This window comes from Tympanuchus pallidicinctus, unplaced genomic scaffold, assembly GCF_026119805.1.
Source record: "Tympanuchus pallidicinctus isolate F22 unplaced genomic scaffold, pur_lepc_1.0 scaffold5, whole genome shotgun sequence".
Classification (NCBI taxonomy): domain Eukaryota; kingdom Metazoa; phylum Chordata; class Aves; order Galliformes; family Phasianidae; genus Tympanuchus; species Tympanuchus pallidicinctus.
The window spans coordinates 28,996,279-29,018,666 of NW_026294769.1; the positions used below are offsets into that span (position 1 = coordinate 28,996,279).

Consider the following 22,388-nt stretch of genomic DNA (forward strand, 5'->3'; position numbering starts at 1 on the left):
AAAATGGAAAAGTCCATTTCAACATTTCAAATTTAAGAAAATACTTTTTTACTATGATGGCTGTTGAATATTGGTACAAGTTGCCTGGAGAGGCTGTGGAGAAGATATTCTTGAAGATATTCAAAGCCCAACCAGACACAGTCCTGGACCACTGCTCTGAGTATTTCTTCTGGAACAGGGATGGGACCTGATGGACACAGAAGGCTCTACCAACCTCACCCTTCTGTGATTCTGTAAGGAAAAGCAGAAAATGTGACTCCTGAATTTAGGTACAGGATTAAAATGTCATTCCTCTGGGTGTTGTTTGCTTGTACCATGAAAAACTTCCTTGTATTTCTATTAGAGCAAGTATTTCTTTAAGAAGAGCAGTGGCTTATCAGGTTACGTGCTGACTCTATATCTGTCCCAGCTGCTAAAAGCAGCTGAAGCATGTAATGCTAATTCAAAAGACTCTGGAAATCTTTGGCTCTGAGAATGTGTTCAGAGTGGTAACGTGTTCCCAAGTTTAGCAAAGCTGTGTGAGATAACAGCCTGCTTGGAAAATATAACTGAATCAAATGTTTTTGTCGCCCGAGGAAAGAGTTTGCTGGAATGTGTGTGTGAGACTGAGCAACAAGGAGAAGAATTAGGGATTGTTTTCCTTGCCTGGTTTTAAAACTGGGCTACCATATAAATAAATGATTACCTTCATTCCTGCTACATCTTCTAGCACTTACAACAATGAAAATATGACCTGACTGTGAACCAGCTGCCTCTTTCACAAGAGTATCTCAGTAGCCAACTGATGCACTTGCCAAATTCTAATTAGATTAATTATATTCTACTTACATTCTCTGCACAGCCTCATTTGGCCAGCATACTTCTCACTGCTCCTCCTAATTTGTAGACAAGTTCAGTACAAACTCTTAGCTAGCTGCTGAAGTGCAAGGAGCTGTCTTTTTGCATCACATGTAGAAATCCTCCTGCAGTGATGGAGGTGAGCAGGGTGCTCATCAGGCTTGTAACACCAGGACTTGGCAGGTTCAGAGAAAATGGGTTCCTCTTACCATGGTTACAGGTCAGCATTCATCAGCAAGCAGCCAGGGATGAAATCCTAGCACCAGTGAGACTGATGAGCAATGCTGATTGTCCCAGCTATTTCCTAGTCTGTCTTGGAAAGAAACTGTGATGTCTCATGTTCTATCAAGCAAGAGATATAGATAATTATAATTCTGTAATTCATAGGGAGATTATTGAAGATATCTTGTTATTACCCTTAATGTTCTTATTATTTTGCTATGTTAAATGCATTGGTTACTCTATGCATTTTAAAAACTATACCGAGTTAGCTGTAGTTAGAAACTGAACTCAAAAACTTTGGCACAGCTTCAAAAATTCTATGTAATGCAACTATGCCTAAAAGGGAAGATACAGGGAGGAGTGTTTGTTTGTTTTTTTCTCTGAAGACTACTGCTTTATTTAATCAAGCATGATAAACACTCATATACAGCATTTATTTCTGAAAGCCAAAAGCAGAAAAAACTGGAATTGGCATAACTTGTAATACAGAATCCTGTAGCACCCTGAAGCATCAAACATTTGTAAAAGTATGGGGTTTAGATGGAATGCAAGAACAGCATTTGTTTGCAAAACATTTTTCTTTACATATATACAGCTGTCTTAAGTCAGATTGTCTTTAGAAGTAGTGAGGCTTGAACGTTACTTGTGACTGTAGAAACTCTGTTCTATAGAGGAAAGATATCTCTTCTTTAAAAATCTTTCATATAATCTTTTTGCAAGAGTTATTTTGCCCTACAAGAAAATTGCTACATCACTCAAGCTGAATTATGACTGTGTAAACAGAGTATTTACCAATTCCCAGCACTATGCTCTGATTTTTAAGCTTTGGGTAAGATTTGTCTGGAAGCTGATGTTAGAGTCTGGGCCCTTTGACACCGACAATCTCATACTTGTGACAAATGCTTGAAAGAAACAATATACTCATCCTAAGGAAAGTTATATTCCAAAATCTGTGGTGTAATTCAACTTCAAAGGGTTTTGATACCTTTTCAGATCATGTCCATCCCAAGCCAAACAATGAAAGACTATGTGTGAAGGTATTTCATTCATTTGAAAAATAAACCAGGGTTCAGATTGGTCTTTTCTTCAGCAGATGTCTTTGTTGTGTGTCTGAGTGTCCAGCAAACAGTACTTTAACAAGGCTGATCGTTACAGAGGATGACCTTGGAAAAAAACAACAACAACAAAAATGACACAAAGGATTGAAGAGAAGAGGTTTTGCCTCCCAGCTCTTACTGTAGGGGCAGATGAGATCTGAAGGTGGGGTCAGAGCTGTGTCAATATTTCTACGGTCAGTGTTTCCATAGAGGTGTATGGCAGTGAGTGAGATCACAGTGCTGTATATCCTGAGACTAAAACCTTGTGACTGAGCCATTGCATGACTGCAAGACAAAATGTCAGCCTAATCTCCTAAGTAACATTGAAGGTAAATAGTCTTCCAAATTTTCATGCACTTTGGCTGTGCCTCTGGCAGCTACCTCATTAGAATCCACAGTACTAATATGTGTTAAAAATGCCTAGATCAATTATGTTTACAATATGCTGTAAATGCATTTGTAAATGCTGCAAAAGTCAAAACCTGAAAAGACACCACCAATATAAAAACAAATAGTTTTTGAAGCTTTTTCTTGACTCTGCAGGAGTAGAGTTTTGTCCTTAAAAAATAATTATGAAAGAACTTTGTTTCATATCAGGAAATCTGTGTCTCCATCCTCATAGATGCTGATGCTGAGATCCCAGGAGCCCCTGGCGCACCGCTGGATGTGCAGTGCTTAGATGCCAACAAGGATTATGTCATTGTGTCCTGGAAGCAGCCAGCTGTTGATGGAGGAAACCCCATCCTCGGATACTTCATTGACAGGTCAGCAAGCATGCTGATGTGGAAAATTTGTATTGCTGCGCATTTCAACTCAAAAACCTAAAAGCACATTTGAGAGCATGAGATAAAGTGGTCATTTTTATTTTCACTCTTATTACTGGCTACAAAAATAATGCTTTTTTAAGCTGGTTGGGCCTGATATAACTTTAATGAGAGTAATAAAGGCCTGCTTCATGTAAGCACATAGAAATGATTATGTGAGATGCTGCTCAGCCCTTACTTATTCCTATGAGGCTCAAGAGGCCTCAGGACACTGTGGTGTTGGGGGCTCTCAGGATTGGCTCTACCCATATCAGTGCTCTCCCTCCTGCAACCAAACATTTACTATGTACCAGAAAGCAAAATGTGATTTTGGAGGGACTTGGACTTCTCTTACATGCTGTTGTTTTTTGAGCAATTAAGTTGATAAGCTTAATGCAAATTACATTTACATATTTTTCTCTTCAACAGTAAGATTTGGAAATATGTAGTTCTAAAAATATGGCCTCAAATTGTGCGAGGGGAGGTTCAGTTGGATATTAGGAAAAATTCTTCTCAGAAAGAGTGGTCAGGCAGTGGCACAGGCTGCCCAGGGAGGTAGTGGGGTCACCAGCTCTGGAGGTGTTCAAGAATTGTGTGGATGTGGCACTGAGGGATGTGGTCAGTGGGCATGGTGGGGGTGAGTTGATGCTTGGTCTTTTCCAACCTGAATGACTCTGTGATTCTGTATGAAAATGGAATCCCACCACACTGTGGTGGGATAACATAACTATGTTACTGAGCGTCCAACTTCAGTTGTTGTCACAGACATCTTAGAGCTGGGTTCATCACAGATGATGAACTCTTCTTTTGGCAACTGCAGAGGATCCATGTATTTCACATCCCTTCAAATATGCTGAAGCCGACACACCCCACGAGTCCCAGAGCATGCTTTGAAGGGTTTGAACAGTTTGAAATGAGTTGTGCCCGTGTCCCCTCTTCAGTTCAGGAAAGAAGAAGCACAGCTGCAAGGGATTTAGCGCATTCCCACATGGCCCTACAGCCCTGACCCCTCTCCTGCAGCTGCTTCTGTGTCACCGGAAGACTGCACTGCTGAAGAAGCTGGGAATGTCCAGCCAATGAACATGAATGGAGCTCTGAGGGCTGGGTGCCCTGAGCTTGTGTTTTTCCCTTCCCAGGACCACTTATCCTGTTTGTGTTTTGCAGGTGTGAGGTTGGCACCACCCACTGGACCCAATGCAATGAGACTCCAGTGAAGTTTGCTCGTTTTCCTGTCACTGGTTTGATCGAGGGCCGCTCCTACATCTTCCGAGTCCGAGCGGTGAACAGAGCTGGTGTTAGCCTACCATCCCGTGTGTCAGAGCCTGTGGCTGCCCTGGATCCCGCAGACAGAGCCAGACTGAGAAGTAAGGTGTCCTTCTTGCAGCTTGTCTGAGAGATTTAAAAAGTCATAACTCGAAGAAAAAAAAAAAAAAAGAAAAAAAAAAAAGAAAAAAAAAAAAGAAAAAAGAAGTCTGATTCTATTGTATGGGAACTGCTGAGTCACGGCCTGAACCTCTGATTGATCACCTGAGGTGAGCCATGAGCCAGCCAGAGGAGCACAGGTGAAGGCAATTCACCTGTGCTGCCGGAAGGGGTGGAGCCTGGCTGCACCCCTCCTAGACCTATTTAAGAGCTGGCTACCAGAGGGGAAGGATCTCTTCTGGAGATCACCTCTCTTGGTGTTTTCTGGTGAGCTCAGCCGAAGGGTAAGCTCTTCCACTTATTCTCTTCTTGTGGTTGTTGTCTACTTTGCCTAATTCTCTTGATTATATTGTGATTATAACATCTTGATATCTGTTGATTATACAATTATATTGTGATTATAACATCTTGATATCTATTGATTATAAGTTCTATTTATTCATAAGCCTTTGAAATCCCACTAGAGGGAGCAATTCAAAAACAAAATCTTTGGAGGCACATTTGCCAAGAAGGAATCATCTCAGTGCTCTTTGCGCAGAGAGTTCCAACAGCTCTAACAGCTTTTGCTGGCAGCAGCACTGCATTCTGAACTTGCAGGGAGAGGGGAAAGGGCACAGGAGAGTAAATTGCCTGAGGCTTGTTTTTGTTCAACCAACAAAATAGCCAGGCAGACCCTGCAAATAGCCTCTCTCTGTGCCACAGCCCATGTGATGACTGAAGTCTTGCAGTAACATCAGCAAAATATCAGGGCAACCCAACAGGTTATTGAACCCAACCTCTCCAACTGCCTCTATGGCAGTTAACATTTTACAGGCCAAGGATATTTTTCCTGTGGCTGGGTGATATCCCAAATGCAAAGGCTTTGATGAGGAGTTTGCTTCAAAATCCCTTTCTCTACCCATATGCCAAAATAATATGCCTAAAATTCATTTATTTATACTCATGTGAAAGGGGTATTGTATGTAAAGCTACAGGTCACCAACAGTCCCAACTTGCATGTCTTACTGTTTCAGCACTGTAAGGTACAGACAGCTATCAGATGGTCGAGGTTTCCATTAAAAAAAAAAAACCAGAAGGCTGGAGGAAGCAGGTTTATCACCACAAGGAATTACGGTGTCAGAAATGTGAAACCCCAGTTACAGTGACTTTTCTTTTCACTGGAAGGACTGGAAGCTGTCTCCAAAGAGGGAGTCTGATCTCGGTGGCCTATTCCCATTGTATCCCCTCATTTTCACTGTCACAAACCTCTGCTCAATCTTTGCTCACACTTCCAAAGCAAATCAGCCAATGAAAGGTGAAACTTTGAAGTGGAGAACAGTAGCTGTGAAGATTATCTCTGAAAATATGTTGTTGTGGTTAATAGCTTGATACATAGCTGTGATAACATGATAATGCTAAAGCACAGAGAAAGCTACCCAAACCATATCGCGTGGGTATGTTAAGTCAGGCCAAGCACTTCCTGTGACGTGTGACATTCATGTGACAATGGCCCTTGCTTTGAAAGCTGATAATGTGAAGGAAAGTGGATTAAAAGGAGAGAAAGAGCAGCCTGCAGGAGTTTGGCTCTTCCTTTAATGAGCGGGCTGTTAAACTAAATGAACGTAGCAGGAAAAATAAAGTGGAAGTGAATTCTCTAAAACAGATGAACTGAGTGAGCCAAATACCTCTACTTGTCACTTAAGTGACTTCAGAGAAATTTCAGGAAGGAGTATATGTCTCAGTGAACTAAATATTTCTTGATATATTGATTGCAGAACTGCTTTCAATATGCAAGCCTTAAAACTAGCTTTGAGTATCCTTACATGAGTAGTCACCAGAAATGGAGCTCATATGAAGCTTGCAAATGACAATTTTGTTGGTTTTGTCATCATTTCAGAAGTTCCTGAAGGCTCATTTACATGATCTCTCTTGCATCTGTTTCAGGTCACCCTTCCGCTCCTTGGACAGGACAGATTATTGTCACTGAGGAGGAACCTGCAGGTAAACACAGCCCTTTTGCCTACAAAAGCCTGGCTGAGTAACTAGGAAAGCTTCCATTGAGTTCAGTGGACTTTGGCACAAACTCAAAGTTCTTAGAATTGTTCTTAGAGTCACTCAGCCTTGAACAGCTCCATCTTTAGGTGAGGTTTCATTATTCAGGATGTAATAAACAAACATGCTTAGCATTAAACTAAGGACGTTTAATACTGGTATTTAGATAACTTTAAACCCTAAGTTTTCCAAAAACATTGAGTGCTAAAGTGTATTAATGCTTGTTCTATACTTTAATCATAGTAGTGTTTCTGATGCAAATATGAAGAAATTCACACTCGTTTCCGTTTTCTACTCTTTTCCATTTCATATTTCAGAGGGTGTCATTCCTGGTCCACCTACAGACCTCCAAGTTATTGAAGCTACCAAGAACTATGTTGTGTTGAGCTGGAAACCTCCTGGACAGCGGGGCCATGAGGGTATCATGTATTTTGTGGAAAAGGTAAAATCAGAGAAAATCAGAATCACGATACAGCAATCTTCTTTAACATTTTCTTTGCTGAAATTTCATTTCCACTTTCAAGCTAGGATTAGAACTTCATTAATGTAATTATTAGATTAAGATAAACTACTATGACAGAGATTTATAAGAATGGTTGAAGAATGTGTCTCAAACTGTAATATACTTTCCTGAACTGTGTCATTGACCTGCCATAGGGTGGATAGGCTGACAAACTCACTATAGTGAGTAAGCACAGTGCAAAGTCACAGTTGTATGTATATGATTTGTCTGAGGGCTGCTACAAAGGTAATGCCTCCTATTTTATGATGTTGGCCAGTGACATCAGTGGTGGATGTTGGTGATACGGCAGTAGAGGTTCAACCTTCCTACCAATATTCCATTGCATTTTGTTGCCACGTGACAGATGGCAGCAGGAGGGCAGTCTGACAAATTGGTACTGACATGGAAGTGTGTATGAAGCAAAGGTGTGTCATTCCTCCCACTGTCATTCATCAACACTTGCTAAATGTTTCTGGAGACCAACCAGTGGATGTGATCACAATAAGGCAGTGGGTGGTGTGCTTCTCCAGCTGCTTTTCTGTATTTATCCTCTATATTGGCTTTCAATTGTACTTAACCACCTCAACTAAGTTGATAAAATTTATTTTCTAGAACCGAATCACTTTTCATTTCAGTGTCCTTTTCTGAGCTCTTCTTTGCATGGTTACCAGCCCAGAAATATCTTCACCATCTTCACCATTTTACTAGTACCTCATGACTCCCACAAACTTGTTATCAGTGCTTTTTCTTATCACTCTAGAGCTGTCATCATGAGGGACATAAATATCTTCCCATTTCATGTTTTTCATCTCTCTAATGTAATCTGATCTAAAGAAAGGAATTTCACCTAGCAACAGTCTTACAGAGGGTGAATACATTAATTTTGAGTTCCCATGTAATATAGTCTATTTTGATTTTTTGACAACTTACTGCATGCAGAATACTGAACGTTAATGTCACATATTTAAGTAAAGTTTCTCTGAGTATTTGAAATCTCACAGAAACCTGGATATTCTTTGAAATTATTCTTAATGCAAGACAATAATTAATTACTAATATTAACAGTATAAGTGACCACGGTAAGTAGAACTTCCAGCCACAGAAACAAAAGCAATTCACAAATTGAATGCACATCTTCATTAATCCTGGAAGCCACCTCAAAAACATCCTCAGGAGTGACACAACAGCATTTAGAAGCAATGTATTCATGTGGATGGTGTTGAATGTCTGCAGAACTTCTGTTGAAAATGGTCTGGGGAGTAAGATGCAGAGCTGAATGCAGTTAAAAAATGACAATTCCTTGCTGTGGAGAGGTGTTTAGCTTTGGTATATTGAAAACAGTAAGCCTGCATGTGTGATTTATGGAGTGACTGGACATCTGGCAGATTAATAAGCTTTGAAATACACTTATACAGTGGAATGGCTAAAACCAGGGACATGACTCCCTCTTCTCCATAGCAGACATAGGCCTTGTCAGGTTAGACTCTGTGTTGAGAGAGTTTTGTTCAAAATGTTGTTTCTGGGTTTGACTGCAGTGCATTGCTGGCACAGAGGACTGGCAAAGGGTGAACACCGAGATCCCTGTGAAGTCCCCTCGCTTTGCAGTTTTTGATTTGTCTGAAGGCAAATCCTATTGCTTCCGGGTTCGCTGTTGCAATTCAGCTGGAATCGGTGAGCCTTCAGAAGCAACTGAAGCCACTGTGGTGGATGACAAACTTGGTGAGTGATCATAAGTACTAAGTTCTCTTCATGGTATCTTTTCAGTTTGCTATGTGGTTGTTTTGCCTGAAGATAGCTGCTCAGCTTCTAACTGGAAAATGAAGAGTGGTCAGTGATGTATTCCCTTCAGCTAAGATAATTTTGGATTGGGTTGTCAAACATTTAATGTAGGGTCAAATGGCAGATACAAGCCGAAGGAGTTAAGCTCAAATAATGATATCAAGAACCACAAAGGCTGCAAACAATGGAAGAAAATGGCAGCTCAATAAAGTACAAAACTGTTCTGTTTTGGAGACCATATTGAACATAAGCCCAGACATGAGCAGAGTTTAACCTTCCTCGTTTGCCAAATCAAACAAACGTGAAAGATTTAATATTTATATGGATGCAGAAACTATTTCTACTGGAAAAAAGTCCCTGATGTTCCCCACAGCAAAGAATTAGTTACTTGTCTATTAGTTGCATAGTAGCTTTATCTACATTGGCATTTTCTTCCAGAACTCCAATGCAGATTTGAACCAAATTCCCAGGTTGTCTCATTTCACCTCAGTTTGATTTATATAAACTTCATTCATTAAGAAGAGTAAAACAGTTCTCTTCAAAAAATACTGAAGGTGTGTTTTGCTATTTGATATGGGTATTGCTTTCTAACTTCTTCTGTGCACTGCATTGTGTATTATCAGTGCTAAAACAATCAAGATTGGAATGTCACTTTTTTTTGGTGATTTTTTTTTTCTGGATGGTCATTAATTTATTTCTGCTTATCTTCCCCAGATATTCCCAAACCTCCTGGCCGTATTATGCCAACTAGAAACACAGATACCTCCGTTGTTGTCACTTGGACAGAACCCCCAGATGCCAAGGAGTTGGTTGGATATTACATCGAGTCAAGTGTGGTTGGATCTGGTCATTGGGAACCATGCAACAACAATCCAGTCAAAGGCACAAGGTAATGGATTTTAAAACATGGAGATTGTGGTCACCAGATGGTTGTTATGGCTTTTGGTTGTTTTTTTTTTTTTTTTTTTTTTTTTGCTTTGGTTTGGTTTTGGGTTTTTTTTGGTGTTTTTTTGGTTGATTGCTTTTATGTGTTTTCAGATGTTCATAGTACTAGTAGTAGTAATTGTTCTTTGGTAGCCAGCAGAGGCTGAAATCACTCTTACACTCTTGTAAGATGTTATAAAAACATATTTCAATGTGGTTCTTGTCCAAAAGTAATTTATAATCAACCTTGTACTGAAAACAATTAGTCAAGGGGTGTGGTGGAAATATGGATACTGGCAGTGAAGAGAAACAACTCACTAGCTGTTGTATCCATCAGTTTGATGAGAAATGGTACAATGAGGAATGAGTGAACTTACGAATGTGGAAAACTGAACTACATCATGTTTGAAAGCAAAATCCTTCAGTTGGAAGACCGCTGTAAACATTTCTGGGCCTGTGTGTCTAGCATGTCAGGAGGAAATGCAGACTATTTCATGCCAACAATATTACTTTCTAACTGCTCTGTCACTTGCAATTATCAAGATGTTAATGGATGCTCATAAACCACTTGTGCCAATATTCTAAGCTCTCGTATCGTAAAATTATAGAATCATAGAATGTTCTGGATCACTGTTATTTTTATTATGGCTACATCAAGTGTTGATGAAGCTTCATATTGTTTTCTTGTTTCAGAATATAAAATGTGATCTTTACTCAGCTTAAAAATAAGAATATTGATTTGAATTACTTTATACTGCTACATAAATACACTGCTTTTGCTCTTATCACTGCATTTTTATTCTATGCAATGTGGTGCATGATACAGACAGGCACAGGCTGTGTGTTATCTAATGTTATTGGGACTGAGACAACTTCAAAGCATTAGCTGTAGCTCATAGTTTACTGGATGCAGTACATTTTGATGTTTTGAAATTCACTTTCTGTGAATGTCCAGGTGAAGGGTAATGCTTTGGAAAAGTCTGGAGGAATGAGTGATGTAAGTTCTGTCCTGAAAATTTCAGGTTTTATTTTTTTTCCCTGAAGTAAAATTTTGGGAATGTTTTATATTTTTGATGCTATTTTTCTGCTTATATTATTGCATGATGTCAGTCTTTGAAGCACAGAATATAACATTGTGGAGCATATAATGAAAAGAACATGAAATAAAATACACTTAAAATACATATTAAATAATATGTTAAAATATTTTACAAAACACTTTGTTTGTTTGTTTGTTTATTTTCCAAAAGGAAAGGAATTTTATGTCTTGAGGAATTGTGTGTTTTTTTTAAGGGGGAACAACTTGAAAAAAACATGATTTTTTAAAATGTAAACATTGTATAATACAGCTGAAAAACTATACCACTAAAATAGCTTGTCTGACTTAAAATAATGGAAGTACCATAAAAGTTTGGACATTTCTGGGGGGTCTTGCTAAATGTCCTGCGATTTCTGTGTACGCTGCAGTTTTTCATTTCTGATTGGATGTGAACGATGGGGACTTGTGCTGCAGCTGTCTTCTGCTTATGTAATGAATGAATCCCACAGGCAAATGCAGACCTCATCTCTGCAGATTTTTCCACTGTTTCCATTAGGAAGGATGAATCTTATATATCAGCGAAAGTAATATAGACCCTTCTGTAACACAAGAACTTGTATAGTCATAGGTGGGAAAGAGCATTGGTAAAAAAGGGTCTGTATAAAATATGTGAGTTCAGGCATTCTATTTGCAGGAAGTACGTTCTTAGATACTTCATTCTGCTTTCTCTGACCTTCATATAATTACTGGGTTCGTATTTTAACCTCAATTTTCAGAAACCAGAATAAATTTTACGGAAGAAACGCTTCTTCTACACCCCTTAAGATTTTTATTTTCTTCATAATACTCTAATAATTCATTTGCTGGTTTGTTTTAGATTCATTTGCCATGGGCTTGTCAACGGTGAGAAGTACATTTTCAGAGTCAGGGCTGTTAATGCAGCTGGACTCAGTGAATTTTCCCAGGATTCAGAGCCTATAGAAGTGCAAGCAGCCATTGGTAAGTTGTTTCCTATTGCTTTGTTCAATGGTAAATCTCTCTCTATATATATATTTAAATAAAGATGTTTTCAACATCTATTGATAACTAATTATCCTGGTTTACAGTGCTGTCCACATGATACTTTACCTGTAGCTCTTACATTTTGCATCACAGCCACACTTTAACAGTCACTGCAGCCTTGTAGACTGTTCACCATTCAGATTTCTTCACGTGTTTCTTGTGAACTGCTGTAGGAGGGCACTGCCAATTACACTTCATAATCATCCAGGAAGAAGGAATGTCATTCTGATCCTCTAATGTGGTATTTATTGCCTCTAACACACACCATCCTACATATAGTCATCTCCTTAGAAATGTGTTTTCACACCTAAACCTAATAATAAATGTACTTCTAGTGTGCTTCTTGCAAACTTTCTATAACCCTGTGTGTTCTTCCTTTGTTGATGAAATATTTCTGTTTGCCACTGCGTGAACTAATCCATACAGATTAATGAGATCACTGGGCTAGAGCAAACCGTTTGTCTCAACATCCTCACTGTTATCTACATCTACATCAGAATCACAAAACTCAACCCTAGAGCAGAGAAATGTGCTCCTTGGTAATTTTGTAAGATCTTTTTAAAAGAATAAAAATATGACTTGGAAGATCTAATAGTAAAATAATTATAGAAAATGAAGATTAACACTAACTTTCCGTATTTATTCTGCTCTGAAAATTAGATGTCATTAAAAGAAAATAACTTGTGAGGATGTTAAGAGGTATTCTACGCATTTCAAATTTTTGTGAGTCCAAGCGTAGCTTTTTGTCCATAAGAATAGTGATTTGTCGTGGTTTCTTTGTACTGTTCACTGTCTGCATTTTATGCTCTGTTGAGTAAATGATAAAAAATAATGTATTCTAATTCAAAATGTCTTTACTATTTTCTGGCAATTATAGGGGGAGGATTGCTTCATGGTGTGTGTCCTGAACTGAGTGGTAAAGCTGATGGACTAACAGACTGCACTACCAGCTGGGAAGGCATGCATGAGTCCTCCCAGCCTATCTTTGACACAGATGCTTTGCTAAAATGCAATGCTAAATTTAATAGAGACCCGCTACCCAGTAGCTCTGACAAACTGGGGAGTACAGGAGACAATAACTTGAAAGAAATGGTTAAGGATGTTATCACATCTGCACCACAAAAAATCGTTGCTAAGCAGGCAAGTAAGTCTCGACCCGGGGATCCTTTGACAATGGAAAAAATGAAAAAGAAGAAAGATATAGGTGAGAATTAATAAATAAATAGCTTTCACTGCTTTGGTACATCCACCTTGGATGGCTGCAACCTGCACTCAGCTACACCACAAGGGAACGTTCTCTCCAGTGGTGCATCTTCCAGCAGTCACAGTAACTATGTGCTCAAGTCAAATGGAAGTCGTGTATCTAATGTTTGTTATCAGAGACCATTACACAAATCTATTGGCTATTGAAAGTGAAATGTCTACTCCTTCACTAATGTAATAGCTTGTCTGGAGTATATACTAATATATCCCGTACAGTATGTCTACACCACGTCAGTAATTTGTTCTCTGTCAGGAGTCTTGTTACGTAGTTTCTGGGTTACGTATGTGTGGAGGAAACAAAATCTGATTACAACGGTAAGTATGAAGATCTGCGTTGTGCAAAGATGTGTGAAGATCCTTTGTGGATTTGTGCCTAAGCTACGGCTTATCCTCTGAGATGCGGTGCTAATGAACATTGCATTATATCTCTGACTGATGGTTATCTGTAATGAGGGAAACCTATCAAGTTGAAGACACGTGGACAAAATCACAGTTTATGTTGTCAACACCTAAACACTCATTGCGCCTAAGAAATATGGAGCTTGAATTTCATTTAAGTCTTGGTACTTGGCCAGTGAATGAATTTAGTTTACTTCCCATGCCATGGGAGATTCATGAAGTGAGACTGAAAAAAGCTTGTTCAAAACTCTGAACAGCAAACAAGATACAGGGCTGCACCTGGGGGCAACTAACGCTGTGATAGAATACCAAAGACAAAAGTATGTGATGTGAGATTTCCATCAAATTTGGAAGGTGACAGATAGGGCTTTTAACCAGTGCGTGATATCTAAGTGTGAGCAAATGTTTCCCCAATATGTATGGAGAGGGCATTGTAAGAAAACGGGTTGGGAGAAGTTAATTATTTCTCTTTTGTTGTAATTATAAAAAAAAAAAAAAAGTGGATAATGCAGCAAATTTTGTAAAGTAAGTTCCAGTAACAGACATGTTCCATTTTCAGTCAGCCTACAGTGCCTATGATCGTGCTTTACTTCCTTAAGGTAAGATGAAGGGTGCAATGATAAAATCTACATGGTGTGTAAATTTAATAACAATAATAGTAATAAACAGATAACTGGCATTCTGTGAAGGGAAGAATGGGGGCCTTAATAGGAAAAAAGGAATTACAACAATTATTATGTGTGTGAAAAAGGATTTGCTTTCAGCAAAAGAAAACAAATCATTGCATCTCTAACGTTTTACTTTTCTTGTAATGATAATTTTAGTTCCTCATTTATCACAGTTTTAGACAAGTTCATGATCACTTACATCAGAGCTGCAATTGCAACACATTCTTTCACTGCGTATCAGCTTGCTTCTCAAAACCCAATGATCTTGAAAATTAATTCTTATGCCATTTGGATTTTCATGTTTGCTTTATGGAAGCTTTTATCCTTCATTTCTCATTCCAGCAGAACTCCCCTTGGCCGCACAAGTATTTTCCTAACTTGGAAATGCAGGATGGGGGCCACCTGAATATGGTAACCAGATGCCTGTCTGGCTATTGAGATATTACTTCCTACTTACATGTTATTCATGTTGAAACAGCTGCTCCATCTCCACCATATGACATCACGGTCCTTGAGAGTGTTCGGGACTCCATGGTGTTAGGATGGAAACAACCCAAAGCCACTGGGGGAACTGAAATTACTGGCTACTACGTGAACTACCGTGAAGTGATTGGTGGAGTTCCTGGGAAATGGAGGGAGGCCAACATTAAAGCCGTTAGCGAGAGGGCATACAGGGTGAGAGATCCACTTCTGCTATTGCTGAGGGTGCAAACTGTATTTCCAAAAGAGTTCTCAAAGTCAGATTAGGATGGTAATGTGATTTAGTGCACGGATTGATTTTTCAGAGCATTATATCCAAGGTGCATATTTCTGCTAACTTCTCATGGAAACATACCAAAATTATACTAAGGATCATAGTAAACATATTTGTCCTTCCTCTAAGGTTTATCTTGCTTGAAAGGTGGTACGGAAGTGATAGACATTATTTTAGTGGTAGCTGTGACATCAGAGAACTGTAACAGATGGTATTAAAACAGTGCTTTCGTGTCATATGGTTAATATGTTATCGAAACTGCAGCTTCCTGTACTGCAGAAATTCTATGGTACCATGAAATACTTTGTCATTCTACTAGCTTCCTTGTTAGTGTTTGTCTCAAAGTGATGGAAATAGTCTGTTCATAGAGGTTTTATGTATACATTTAGTGCAACATTTACCACACTGATGCTCTTCTGTTCACCTTATTACATAAATCCTCATTTAACAAATAGCTCACTAAAGAATAGAGAAGCCTGGGGACAGCACTATTTAGTTAACTCCATTAAATTCTTCTCTCTACAATTATTTGTAAACTTGTCTGTTATTCTGGCACCAACCATAATCTGTGAATTAATTCTTCTGGGCATAGGCTGGATTTTTGGAAGTCAGGCCATCAAAACAACTTGCATTCCTACTGGTCTTGGTGGACCTATTCGAGTGCTTGCTGGTACTGGAACCAGCTTGTGCAAGCTGGGTTTTGTGATTAGTTTCTAAAGGCCAGTTTAGAAGTGTTGTAGTGCTAGCTACAATCTATTTGAGCTGTTTTGCAATTGAAAAGGAATGCCAGGACTGAATTTTACCCTGCTACAAGGACAACTCTTGACTTAAGTGAACTTGCTGCCTATCATGAAACAGATCAGTATAACTGTTGAGCAATATCCTGCTCCCTCCCCGACTACCAAAGTCTTTCAATAGGAATAGTTTTAAAATCTGAGCATACTGAGAATACTCACATATGCTATGTCACGGCTTAGAGGGAGAGCCAGGATATGTGTGATATCAATAAAGCTTTCATCTCTTCAGGCACTTCAAAGCACGTTCATGTATTAGATGATAGTGACTTTCTCCTAAGGCCTTAATCCAAAGTTAATAAGTATTATTTTGTTGGATCTGCAGATTGAAAACCTGAAGGAAAACATGGTGTACCAGTTCCAGGTGGCTGCTGCTAACCTGGCTGGGGTTGGGACACCCTCCCTGCCCAGCAAGCCCTTCAAATGTGAAGAATGGACCATTGCTGTACCTGGTAGGATCCTGAGTGTAACACGAAGGTTACTGCCACCCACAGGGTGCTCTGGAACAAATAGTCTAAGTTCTCAATGTCTTGCTTCTAGGGCAGTCAGTGGGTACTGAAGTATATACCGAGGCCTGTGTCTTCATCACATTCTTTTAACGTACTTACATTGATGAATTAAGCAATGCCCACATAACCAGTAGCATTTTACAAGTAGCTTGTATTTTCTTTATTTTTACTGCTTTGTTTCTGTACTGTGTCTGCCACTGTGCTCCTTAGTTTAAGTGATTAATATAAAAACCTGTCTAACAGAGAAGGCAGGGAGTCCTTGTAGCCCTTCTGTCATGTATCATATATTACTTCAAGGCCAGATCTCTGACCTTTTAACACTCACTGAAATTATTGAAAACAATCTCCATTGGCTCCAGTGGACTTTAAAACTGTCCTTAAAGCAGCTCATTAGCTTAATATTTAACTTATTTCCCTGGCTTGGGAGATTATTTGTAATTTTTGTTTGTTCGTAAATATTTGATCAAGATACCAAATCTCAAAAACTTGGATTGTTTTTTAGGGCCACTCTTTTATTAGGTATGAATTGTATTCATATCTCATTTAGATCTGATACAATGGAACTGCACCTGCTGTGTCAGCTTTGGGTGTGCGATGTGTTGTTTGATTTTGTGTTTTGAAGTCTTATGCGTTAATCTCTTTGGTCTTTATTCTGACAACACAATTCCAATTTTCACTCTTACCTTTCAGGGCCACCTCACGATGTCACATACACAGAAGTTAGGAAGGACTCTTTGGTATTACTGTGGAAGGAACCAGTTTATACTGGTCGTAGTCCTATAGCTGGTTACTACATTGATATGAAGGAAACTGAAGCAAAGGAGGAACGTTGGAGAAGCGTCAATGAGAAGCCACTTCAAAAGAAATTCTTGAAGGTAAAGTAGTTTGAGATTCAATACAAATATAACAGAATAATCTTAAAGAAGTCAGTCACAGATAATATAGTCCTGCGTAGCATTTATGGAAACACTTAGTAGGCTATGCTGTGCCTGGGACACCCATGTATGAAATCTGTGTAGTCAGACAAGGCAGTAACTTAGAAGATAATCTGATATGTAAAAAAATAAAAAAATAAATAAATAGAAATTGTGCTGAAACTGCACATTATTCTTACAACACAGTAGGCATCCCTGGTATTTCCTAGCTCAAAGAGCATTGCTACACAAAAACATTACACAAAAATGGATGTTGTAAATAATGTGGTATGTGGTTCTTTCAAATACAAATTACTCTCTCCACACATTTAATGGCATGTAAAACACAACCATTTCCCACTATTATGTCACATGATTTTGTGGAATGACTTCTAAATAAGGAATTAAGTGTATTTCAATTTCAGAGATACATCTGAAGTGGATTTGCTACTTCTATTCTTTCCAGAGCATTTGGAAGACTTCACTTTAGGGTTTGATCTTTTCACACATGTTTTATAGGAGCATTTACAGGTGTTACAATGTTACTGCAATTGCTCAAGAGAGTAGAACAAGATCCATACAGTTAACTGCCCTTCAGGTTCTATAAAAGTGGGACTGGGACATTTTACTGATAATTTATCTACAGTATAAGATTGTGCTGTTCTAGAGGTCAGTGGACACGAGTTAAAAACATCCTGTTCAAATAACAATGCTCCTTTTATAAATAAATCAACAGCAGCTGTGGCACTGTCTAAATGTTAGCTATGCATACAAGGAAAGCATAAATCAAACATATCAGTCATGCTTCTCTGGGACTGAAAAAAAGAAAAGAAAAATAAAAAAAGGAAGGAATATTTGCCAACTGGAGAAAGAGCAAAATAAAAAATAAAGGAAATATGATTGTCAAGCATCCAGACTGGTACTGTAAAAAGTGTGAAATTAAAATTGGTGTTTTGTAATAAGTCATGTATATGTTTGCTTCCTGCAGATAGCTGGCCTAACAGAAGGGGTGAGCTATGTGTTCCGTGTGCGGGCGACAAACCAGGCTGGTGTTGGGAGACCATCGGATATCACTGATCCCGTTGTAGCTGAGACACGACCAGGTTTGCTAGAAATGCTTCCTCTTTTTTGTCCTATTTAACGAGGTGCCTGTCTGTGTGATGTGTTTGCACGCAGGCTGTGTGTGAACAGCCTGCCCCCCCTCAAAGTCAAACATTCTTAGTATGCAGGAAACAAGTTGAAGAATATATCCTTCTGCCTGGTCAGATATGTTTTAAGTCGGGACAGGTTTTCTTATTGTAACAACCTGTTCAGGAATATAAAGTTATATGTGTATTGCAATAGAACAGAGCATGAGTGGAGGATTTGTTAAGATCAGCCCAACCAAAAATTCTACAGTTGTAGGCTTTGCCCTTCCTGTAGTAAATTATTTGTTTATCTCTTTCTTCTGTTTAATTTACGCAGTGTACCTGAGGAAAGGGTAAAAGAAATTACTCTTTACCTTTAATATTTAAAATAAAGATTTAAAAAATGTAATCCTAAGAAGCCTTGAACAGTCTCCCAGTGAGGCTGTAAAAGTGATCAAAAGGATATCTGAAGACAGAGGAAGAAAAGAACTAGAAATATTTGAATGAGAAGGCTGTAGTGACTATTAGTGGAATGGGAAAGGGGGGGTGGGATGGACTGGATGATTAAGAAAAGGCAAGACTGTGATATGGAGATAAGAGGATAAGTATGTAGGCTAGAAAGGGTTGGAATAGGAGAGAAATACATGAGCTGTGAAGGGACTAAAATAATTTAGTTGAGAATAGGTTTGTTCTAGAGTAAAAGGAAGATATGGTGGTAATGGAGATGTGGCCTGAAAATGGTCATAGTAGGAGGAGTGTGGAGCCAGGAGCACCAAAGACTGGAGACATGGGAAAGAGAGGCCATGAGAAGTCTGGGTGCAAAATCAGAAGCCTGGGAACTTCCTACAGGATGAGATAAAAAGGGGCACTATAGGTAAATCTTACCCTGTTGACAGCTGTAATCATAATAACATGGCAAGCAGGATTGCTCATCCCACTGCTCATCTGGCCATCCATACCTCAGCTTCATCTCTCACAGCTACTGTATCTTTTTTCTTTTCTTTCAAAAATAAAGTAGCCCTAAGTTCAGACCAACAAACCACTGTAGAAGCATTAGGGTTGTTCTCATCATCTGCAAGTAGAGCAAGGCAAGACTTAGAAACCGATTCTTGAAAACAGCTTAGATACTATAACAACAACCACTTCTAAATTGAACATCAAACCACTATTAGTACTGAACTTTTGCCTTTACTAATCTATTTTCCTTGAGGGTTAACATCCATCCATCAGATTTTTTATAAAAACTTGTTATGGTAATAATATTTAAATGCATGAAATAAATGATTGATCATGCAATGAAAAATAATATATGGATGTAAACTGTTCTGAAGATGATAGTCATAACAACAAAAAAAAGATTTTTCAGCAGTTTTCGTAGTCCAATGTGGCCCAAATTCAATCTAGCACCATGAATGTGAGTAGAATATTTGTTTTGCAATCCTCACAGTTAGAGAAGGTGATGAATCTCAGGACTATGACTCTTCTGCAAGCCAGGCTGTTGTTCACCATAGTGATGTCTGATGGATCTCAAGAAAGTCAGGGAAGTTGAAAATGATTTACTTAAACAAATCTGATTGACCCATATTTTGAGCTAAGGTATGCAGATAAACTGTTCACCAAACTAAGCTTCTTAATAGTGCTAAGAAATAACAAAAGGCTTATTAAAAAACGTATTTCAGAAAGCAGTCTCCTGAATAGGCTTTCAGCTTTCTCACTCAAACCACACAAATCTCAAGAACAATCAAAAATTACCACGAATCTTCTGGTGTTACCCAATGAATACTGTCTTTATTAACATTGTGGATGGAGACAAAATATTGCAAGATCTCTCTGCACAATTCCTGCTGGAATGTCACTGGAATGTTGGCAAACATGTAGAATTGCCAGGAGACTGAGCTCTCTAACCAAAGAATGTAAGTAAATAACATCCTGAATGGAAATACTTGTTTTAAAATGCGTGATATCAATTTTCTTGATCCAGTTACATGTATTAATAGAATGGTATGATAGTTTCCATCCTTCCCTTGTTTAAAAACTGTATTTCATTTTTACAGTTATCTGTTAAAACTAAATAAAAAACCCACACACATAAAGGAGAGAAAAAAAATAAAAATTCAGCAATGCTGGCTAGTCTTGAGCTGAAACTTTATCTTTGGACAAAATCACTTTGGTGATTTTGCAGATCTCACAGGAGGCAAGAGGAGTCTAGGAGCAACTGCATATCTCTCCTGATCATTCTTAGGTCTGCTTTTAGTCCTTTTGCACGCTGGCATAAATGGAAGTTAGATTCAAACCATGCATCAACTGCTTCAGGAGGGCTTGGCACAGGAATTTGATCTGCCCTGGGGGTCAGACTATGGGATCCAACCTTTAACCTTACATGAAGTGTTTTGTTGTGGGGTTTTGTAAAGCCTTTTTACAGGAGGCCTTCTACACGTTTGTGTGAATCCTTGGCTGCAAGATGGTGCATGTGAGGACTGTTTCAGTGAGAGCAACCTGTTGAAAGTCCCTGCACTCACCTGACCTCTCACAACACAATCAGAAGCATACTAAGATAGTATAAAATTGCAATTACCTGATTTTTCTGATTCTGCCCTCTGTGCAGCTGTGACCAAAGCCATAGCAGAACTAAAAACTTAACCCCATGGCAACCACAAATTTACTTTAAGCACAAAGTCAGTCATCCACCAAAATCCCTTCAGCTAACCAATAGGCAAGTTTAACCTTGATGAGAGAGGTTTTGAGCAGCATGTTTGGGAAGTTTTATGACAAAATCTCAGAAATTAATGAAATTAATCCCAGTCAACTTTTCTGACTAGCTGTAGAAAAGATGGTGCCCATAACTCCAGTGTTTTGGTGCTGTCTGCTTTATCTTAACATTACCTCTTTCCTTTCAGTGTAAAGAAGCCCTCAGATCAGTGCACTTAATCAGTATTTGATATGGTATCGAAGTATTTTATTTTTTATCAGGACTTTAAGAGTGACTCTGGATGATTTGTACAAACCACCACATTACCTAGAAAGGAGAAATCAGGCTACTACTATTATAGCAGCTTCTTTGGTTTCACACTGTGGAGTAGGCAAGTCCTCTGCCACAGTTGTTTAAAAATACATATTTTTCTGACTTCCACATAACTATTAGAAGTAAAAACCATCATCGCTTCTGGAGATACATGCTATGCACTGTTATCATCACCTCATTGCGGCCTTCCAATATTTGAAGGGAGCATATAAACAGGAAGGGCAATGACTGTTTACAAGGCTGGATAGACTAGGACAAGGGGGAATGGTTTTAAACTGAGACGGGAGGTTTAGGTTAGGTGTTAGGAGGAAGTTTTTCACAGGGAGGGTGGTGACACACTGGAACAGGTTGCCCAAGGAGGTTGTGGATGCCCCATCCCTGGAGGCATTCAAGGCCAGGCTGGATGTGGCTCTGGGCAGCCTGGTCTGCTGGTTGGCAGCCTTGCCCCTGGCATGGGTGTTGAAACTGGATGATCATTGTGGTCCTTTTCAACCCAGGCTATTCTATGATTCTAATGTGGATACTCTAAAACAAATGTAAGAGATGCTGCTCTTCAAATGTTCCTTCTGGCTGCGTTTCTTCACACATCACATCAGCTGCCACCCAAAGATTCACGTGCTAATGATCGAGAGGAAACTAAACATTAGTGAAATGTCAACTAAACATTAGTGAAATGTCAAGCAATGAATTTGCATATAATAAATTACATCATTAAAATTTTGAAAAATGTGCAGCTGCCTCACAAATTATTTGTAGACCTTAGTACCCATTAATCATCTCCTGGTTCTTATTGTGCTTCATTCCCGTGAGGGCTGGTAAATAATAGGGCCAAACCAGGGATATTAATCTAATCTTTCATTAAACAGTCGTAGCAAATTATAAAGAATAAGAAGGTTGCACGTACAGCACTTGTCTTTACAGGAGCTAATCACAGTGCTGGAGAGGACGTGTGTATAGTACTGGAATGATGAAACACAGAAATCTCCTTGCATACTTGAGATTCATTAAGAATTATGCTGAAAACAAAGCCCTTAATTACAACGTCTCTTGTCATTAAGACACAATGCATTGTGAGAAGGCACACCATTAGCATTCTGGGCAGCCCAGCGTTGTCTTAAACTCAGTAATATACCGTGAGTACCCCATTCAGACGTAAACTGCAGCTCTGAGCTGTTCAGAGGAAGCTGGATGTTCTCCAACACTTCTCAGTGCTTTCAGTG

General features: G+C 38.9%; 1 protein-coding gene across 6 annotated transcripts in view; it reads left to right on the forward strand.

Moving 5' to 3' along the window:
- The window catches only part of MYOM1 (myomesin 1), a 289,844-nt gene that overhangs the window by 25,938 nt on the left and 241,518 nt on the right, over positions 1-22,388 (forward strand). For 3 of the 6 annotated variants that reach the window (XM_052703414.1, XM_052703413.1, XM_052703415.1), the window contains exons 11-22: positions 2,779-2,920; positions 4,124-4,323; positions 6,305-6,361; positions 6,730-6,854; positions 8,450-8,633; positions 9,408-9,582; positions 11,534-11,655; positions 12,596-12,922; positions 14,527-14,723; positions 15,922-16,048; positions 16,796-16,980; positions 18,008-18,122. In XM_052703414.1, coding sequence (XP_052559374.1) covers positions 2,779-2,920; positions 4,124-4,323; positions 6,305-6,361; positions 6,730-6,854; positions 8,450-8,633; positions 9,408-9,582; positions 11,534-11,655; positions 12,596-12,922; positions 14,527-14,723; positions 15,922-16,048; positions 16,796-16,980; positions 18,008-18,122 — 1,956 coding nt within the window. The remainder of the gene's footprint in view (positions 1-2,778; positions 2,921-4,123; positions 4,324-6,304; positions 6,362-6,729; positions 6,855-8,449; positions 8,634-9,407; positions 9,583-11,533; positions 11,656-12,595; positions 12,923-14,526; positions 14,724-15,921; positions 16,049-16,795; positions 16,981-18,007; positions 18,123-22,388) is intronic. The other 3 variants (XM_052703418.1, XM_052703417.1, XM_052703416.1) reach the window with 2 other exon arrangements.